At 43.2% G+C, this 7,344-nt stretch overlaps 1 protein-coding gene across 1 annotated transcript in view; it reads left to right on the forward strand.

Annotated features, from left to right (window-relative positions):
- RBM46 (RNA binding motif protein 46) overlaps nucleotides 1–4,722 on the forward strand; it is a 29,696-nt gene extending 24,974 nt beyond the window's left edge. The window contains 4 exon segments of the mRNA XM_009893768.1: nucleotides 2,995–3,132; nucleotides 4,039–4,155; nucleotides 4,395–4,531; nucleotides 4,614–4,722. Of these exon segments, the coding sequence (XP_009892070.1) occupies nucleotides 2,995–3,132; nucleotides 4,039–4,155; nucleotides 4,395–4,531; nucleotides 4,614–4,722 (501 nt within the window).
- The last annotated feature ends 2,622 nt before the right edge of the window (nucleotides 4,723–7,344 follow it).

Raw genomic sequence — 7,344 nt, forward strand, 5'->3', positions numbered from 1 at the left:
TTTTAGCTTCTGATCTTTTTGGACTTGTCTGATGCTCCCCGGTGCCCAGAGGTGTTAGGTTAGGCTACCTGGACCTGGTTAGACGCAGTCCCTGATGCACAAAGTTCAAAGAAGGGAAGAGAGAGGTTCCAAACATTTGACTGCAGGAAAGGCAGGGTGCTGAGGAGCTGGGATAATCCCACATCCCCTGCTGAAGGAGATAACAGAGGGCCTGCAAAGCCCTTACCAGCCCTCAAGGTAGATCAGCCTCTGTAGTTGTTCTGCTAAGTTAGGAGTGGAGAACCAAAAGGGCTGTAAACAAGTAACATTTAAAGCAAACACCAACCCAAACCATAAAAAAAAAATATTTGGTGCATGTATTTACCAGCACATGAGTCTTAAGTCCTGACCTACATGAGAAAATAAATGCATTATTAGAGTTACAAAGCATCCTCAACCTGGAAACATTCCAGTCATTGATGAGAAAAATGTACAGTTCCAGGACAAAAAGTAACATGATTTTTTGGCTTGAAAATATGAAAACTATCACCTCTGGGGAAAAATAATCCAAAACAAAGACATTCACATGGAGCTCAGAGAAAAGCATCAAAGGGACCGGGGTTCTGGAGGGACAAATGTTTGAGGAAAGATTATGAAAGCTAAATATGAATATTTGGCTAAGCACCAATTTAATAAGGGATCAAGAGATAAATCTACAACTATTTAATTCAGAGAATGTTAATGTTATTGGTGAAGCACACTTCTTTTTTTTTTTATAGCACCGAGAAGATGATACACACCAAAATTTTGGAGAGTAACATGAAGACACTGATTTCTTAAAAAACCCATAGAAACATTACAGCCAGTTCTTAATCAAATCTGATCTGAATCAGACCTTGGAGTCTTGAGCAATTAAACTACAACACAGGGGAGAAAAAAAATGTGGAGTCTTGCTTGTGATTTCTGTGTTAGATTCTCCCAGAAATTTCTACTCCTGGTTGGGGTTTTTTTTGGTATTAGAAGTTTCACACCACATAATGACATGCACCAGAAAGGCACGTTAAACCTTGGCTGAGAAGAACGTGAGGGCAAACCTGACAAGGGAGAACCCCATTATCTACTTTTCAACCAACGATGCCTTCAAAACACTGTTATCATTAAACTGAATTTCTGATACTGCTGCACTGTCCCCATCGGACTAAATCCTGGTGGAGATCAGGGGAATAAAGTCAGTAGCTCAAGTTGGGCTTTGAAGGCAGCTGAGCTCAGTAATAGCACTAATAGCAGCAGTTATGTGAAAGATGAAATGTGGTATCATGATGAATCCTTGTCCGTGCAAGGAACCAGACTGAGCAATATGTAAGAGTCATTATTCATACCAGCCTGTGATGACAAGACAACTAATGGTAGTTTAAATTACTGAGACAAGGAAGGCTCTGATTATTAAATTAACGTACAGCTTTATGAAATGGAAGATAGTCTAATTTTTTTAATGTTGGTTACTTTTATCTCCAACTTTGCAATACCTGATAATAAGTGAAGAATTTTAGAGCCTTTCAAGAAACTGATTCTCATGTGAATATGAGCTTCTTATTTAATATTCCTTTTTTTTTTCCCAAAACCACTTATTCATGCTATCATAATCAAAGACACTTGCTGCAATAACAACTTTTCAGAATAAATTTTCACTGAACAAAGCCTCTGTACTGCAATTAATTCATATTTTTTTTACAAGTGAATGAGTATCACAGAAGGACGACAAGATCAGTCCTGAGCCTGCCTTGGCTTTGTTCAGCTGTGATGGACCAGAGCCTGCATTCAGTGTAACACCTCCACAACCAAAACTCAGCGCTAAGTTCTTCATCATCAAATGTTTAAAATAACAGCTGGTTTTTGAAAGGTTTGCACGCTGAACGAACCTCAGACATATGCTTATATTTTCATATATTTTCCAGGCAGGCTGGAGAAGAGGCAGAGAGGAAAGAAGCGAGGCTTGGCTTGAAGGATTTTTTTCTTTTTTTGGCTGCTGTTGAAGACAAGTTTAAGGGAGAAAGCCGAGGGACCAGGCAGTGCCAGCAATATCCTAACCTACGTGAGTGAAACCCGGGGCACGGAGCAGGGCACTGCCCTCCTGAGCAGGGACCTGGGGGTCCCCAAGGCCGCCAAGGGCAGCTCTGCGGGAACGCCTGCCTTAGCGGGAACCCCAGGGGCAACAAAGGGCTGTAAACCTGCAAAAGCTCCCCTTCCAGCCATACAGTAAATTTCAGCATGCTCAAAAGGTAGAGATATGGCTAAATTCCAGTTTTAAAAGAAATTAAGACTGCTTTCCAAGGCACTGAGGCAGCCAGATCCTATCAGTTCTCCCTACGTTTTGAATAACTCCCCTGGCTTCTCTCCGGCAGGAACAGCTTGGTGTGCTGCGTTGCACTGCTGTAGTTTTGAACCGGGGTCTCAACCCACAGGCACAGAAAATTAGTTTTTAAAAGATGAATAAAAAAAGTCATAATTCTAACACTATGGCTAAGAGATTAATCTGACAGAGGGGAAAAAAAAAAAAAAAAAGAAGCCATTTTAATTATTTGGCTTAATCGGCCCAGACAGGTGAACTATAACTCTGCATTAGCCTGTGATATGAAAACCAAGGCACACGTGGGTGCCGTGGGGCACCCTTGGGCGCAGAGTGCCGGCTTGTGCCGGGCAGGGAGAAGGAAGCATCTCCCAAGGGGCAGCCCTACAGCACTGCCACCATCTCCCGCTTCTCTTGCCCCGCCAAATTTCATCAGGAATACTTACACAATCCAAAAAGATTTGATCAATAGGTTTTAGCACAGGTACTGCACATTCAGTTTCTTTGTGCAAGTAATATCGGTGAGGCCTAGCTCTGCGCCCTTAATAACTTGCCTCTGCTCCTACATGTTTAGTCTGCCATAAATGGATAACTGGAGACACACATTCAAACTGTTGTACCCTGAGGGGTAAAGCCTGTCCCTCCTTCCTTTCTTTCCCCATTCTCAGTCCATCCTCCTCAGGCCCAAAGCACCTCCAGCTGTGGAAGAGGACAGCCGCCGCTGTAGCATGGAGGAGTTGACTGGCGAGATGCAAGCAGCAAGGAATGGGGGGAACATTGCTTTCCACGGCAGGGTCCATCCTCTGGTATTTCTCTACCTCCCACCCCCCACTAACTTGTTAAGGAAATTGGAAAAGGTCGTCCCAGCCTGGTGGCTGCATCCCAGTGGTGACAGCCATGTTTACTGGTTGAAGCATCTTATAGTCTAATATTGCCACTGTGGAGGCATTCCTCTGGTATCACACCTGCACAACTTCAATTTACTTATGCAATTAAAATAGGCTAAAAATAGGGTTCAAAACAGGAGGCAAGACAGACAGAGACTTGTTCTGGCTCAGGGAAGAATTTCACTGAATTATAACAAACTGAATTCCCCAAAGGCAACGCGCTCGCATTTCTGATAGATTCAACCTCAGCAGAAAAAGGGTGTAAAGGAAGCTCAGCAACAAAATTGCTGGCAAAAATCCCATTGTCTTCAGTGACTTGTTATTTCAATGTTGAAATTTTATTATGCAATATTTTTTAAAAGAGGCATTGGGTTAGAAATATGCTCTTTGGTGGGTTTTTTTCCCCCAAAAGGGAAAGGAACAACTGTTTTAAACTTTACTCTCTCCTTACTTCATTAAAAAAAAATAATGATCAAAGTAAAGCATTAGGAGAGACCTACCGGAGAGTATTTAAAAATACTTGGTGTTTGCACAGTATCATTTTTGTCATTAGTCACCATGAGTTCAGAACTAAATAGTAAAACAACCTATAAATAGTATTCAGTTTCAGCAATAATTTGTCAGATGTTTGCTACATTAGGAAAAGGTTTAAGTCACAGCTTTTTGATCTACTGAGGGAGCGTTATCAAACCACTGTATACAAGAATACTATGTCAAATGCATATTATTTACACATAGCACGCCAGCAAGAGGATGGAGGAGCTCAGTCATCCCAAATCACCCAGTATCACTCCGGAGTACTTTACTGTCAAGTGTTGTTCTTAGCAAGAGGTAGGCACTAATCTTATCTATGCGGTGATGCAGTACGGGACTGATGAAAACGTGGTTCATGCAAAATGGGATTCAGCATGTGGGGAAAAGGATTACATTGTAAACCGGAAGGCAAGCTCTGTCCTGTTGGGTACTGCAGCACGCTGGCTGTGGGTGCAGCACGGGATTTGCTGGAGATCAGCTCTGCAGAAGAGTGCAGGTCAGCAGTACATCCTCGTGGCGACATGGCTGGTTACATGTGAGGTTAGGTAAGAATGAGCCAGCAGATCAAGGGAAGTATTTTTTCCCTGCTACCCCTCATTCAAAAGCCACACCTGGAACAGTGTCTGGCTGTGTTTCCCCCCAACCAGGAGAGAGGGAGCTCAGTGCAGAGCTACTGCGATGGTCGAGAGCTGGAGTACACGGTGCACGAGGAGCAGCAGAAGGAGCTGAGCATTCTCAGGCTGCAAAAGTGCAGGCTTTTTGGTGATCAGCCTCTAAGAGGAAGGTGACCTGGATGATGGAGGGAACAGTTGGGTGCTCTGCTTCCTCCATGAACATCTTAAGAGGGTTCCTGGTCTTCCTAAAAGGAGAAACCTCTACTGTGGCGACTCCTCTGATGAGAATGTCGAATCTCTGTCCTTGCAGATGCTCAAAACTCCCCTGGACAAGATCAGTTCTGTCCAGTGCCTGATATGACTTAGATGTTGGTCTTGCTGCAGCAACGGTTGGACTAGAGACCTCCAGAGGTCCCATCCGACTTGAATGAGGCCATGAAACTAGAAATCACATAGGGTAATCCAAACAAAATTCCTTAGTTGCCTGGATCGGAGATGGTAAAAGCTGGCACCAGTGGCACCAGCATTTCCAGAGGGTAACTAAGCTGGGAAATACAACATTTGTGAGAGCAGGAAGGCCTGAGATTAAAGGACGCCCTTGCACCCCACCCTCCCATCGAGGCATGAACCAGAGGGATGGGAAACTATGAGGCCTCCCCTTGCCCTCCATCCGAGCACACCTCCTGTGGTTGCTGCCTGAGGACAGATGTTCAACACAGTGGCATCCCAGCAATGTGCGTCAGGTAAGTTTGCTTCTCACTGGGTTGTGGGAAGAGAAGCCTTTAGAGATTCCATAGTGTAACATCTTGGCTGTGTGCAGTTTCCTTTCCTTTCTGTCCTGTGTCTTCAAAAGCCTCTGTGAGCTCTGTTGGAATTCCATAAGTAAAATACTTTTTGTTTGCTTTAACCTTAGCCTGGCATGGATTAAAGTGAGCCTCACAATCTTTAAAATCAAGACAGCATGTAAAATCACATCTATGTGCTTCTCCTAATGTGTTCAAAAAGTTATGAACTGCATCCCTACCTAACTGCTCGGGGGGGTGAGGCACTGGTAATGTGGCGGTGTATATGTGGAAGAGACTGGTTTCCAGCAAAGGACATAATGCAGAAAGGTGCAAGGGTGTCCTTGCAGGAGGGCTGACACACCAGCAAGCGGTGCACCTCAACCTCGAAGGTCTGAGGACCTGCACCATTTTTCGTAACAATTTGTGATAGTTCAGCGAGAACTGGGAGTGGGGGAGAAATCAGCTCGTATTTTTCATTTTAGTACACCCAGCACACACATCAGCTTTTCACAGCAGTACGTTTGCGAGAGCAAGCTTGCTGTTGGAGATGGGGAAAGGTCACTTTTGAGTCACATCGAAATATTAGTTGCATTTTACTACGCTATAATTTGAAGGAAAGTATTGTACAAGTCTACATTCAAAGGGCATGGTTCAAATCCTGTTTCTTCTCTCACAAGTTGCATCAAAAAAAAATTTGTTTGAGATGCCCAGAAAAGGAAGAAAAAAAAAAAAAGACTGTGACGTATTTAATGTTTTAAACACAGAACAACAAAGCCACAAGCTAGAATTAAACAAGTTCAAATTAATTTTCATTGGTCCTTTTTACACCTCCTGAAATCACACCTGGCCAGCTTCCCAGCTTGATCTGGGAGACACTAACAAAAGACTAAATCTAACATATATAATTAGGTCTTTGTAGTTAAGTACTGTATAGCTCATTGTTTGTTTACATGAAAGAGAAAATTTCACAGTCTCTTACGGTGGAGTTAAAATGAGATAGTCAAAGTTAAAATGTTTTGGACTTGCTTTAGAAGCACTTTGCTGTTCTCAAATAAGCATCACAGAAGAGTCGCCACAGTAGAGGCTTCTCCTTTTAGACCAGGAACCCTGTTAAGATATTCATGGAGGAAGCACAGCACCTAACTCTGTTCCCTCCATCGTCCAAGTCACCTTCCTCTTAGAGGATGATCACCACTGCTCCCACTACTATTACAAAGTCTTGTCCCAGACCTTTGCTCTTCTGAGTTAGGACTTTCTCACATTTTGCAACCAAGGTTTACTTGCGGCCAATATTACTCCTGTGTTTTTCCTGACACCACTCTGGGAGTTACATAGCTGTTTATTCACTGAAGTTCGCAGGCAGTAATCTTGCCTCCCCTTACTTTACTAAAGGAAAGAACTAACCTTTGTATTTTCTAATGCATTCATTCCTGATTCAAACCCCAACACCACCAGCTTTCATCAGTTTGTTGAAACTTTTTGTCATGGGGTTTACTTTGAGCTCCAGCTGCTGGAGGAAAAAATAAAGTCTAACCAATTAAGCGATGTTTTCCTACTGATGCTAGTTACAAAGAAAAACTTGTAAGTATGGCTCAGGGGAACTCTGGCATCTCAAAAATCAGAAGACAAATAATAAATTTTTAACAAGACCTACAAAGCTTGCTGTATATTATTTTAGTGCTGTTCGAGGGGTCTGTCTCAGGAGTTTGGTAATATTGCAGTAAGTGCATGATTTTGAGGATTACTGTGGGTTTCAGTGTTTTCTTTCAGGTGGTTGTTAAAAGTTAACAATTGCATGGTTTGATGAACACAGGACTCGCTGGGTCTTTTTTGTCTATTTAGTTTTCCTTCCACCTTCCCAAGACCATCTCTATTTGTCTTTACGAGTTGTCTGAGCAGAACCATCTGTCAAATATAGCAGCAGGGGCACAGAGAAGATCCTTGTCCTGTCTCGCTCAACCTGCCTTGGTCAACAAGGGCACTGCTTCAGGCTTACCAAGCCTATGACTACTTCCAATTTGTTCCCAAGAAAGCAGTCAGCCACCACCACAACTTCTCATGCGATGCCATCCATCTCATCTCAAGCAATGGCTCTGACTTTCTTAGGGACAGCTGGGGATAACGGTATATCAGGTGAACTGTTCTTCAATGCAGACAGCTTCCAGCCATCCTCCTACTCCATGACTTCCTCAAACTTC

The sequence above is a fragment of the Charadrius vociferus genome, unplaced genomic scaffold (assembly GCF_000708025.1).
Source record: "Charadrius vociferus isolate BGI_N301 unplaced genomic scaffold, ASM70802v2 scaffold59, whole genome shotgun sequence".
Taxonomy (NCBI): Eukaryota; Metazoa; Chordata; class Aves; order Charadriiformes; family Charadriidae; genus Charadrius; species Charadrius vociferus.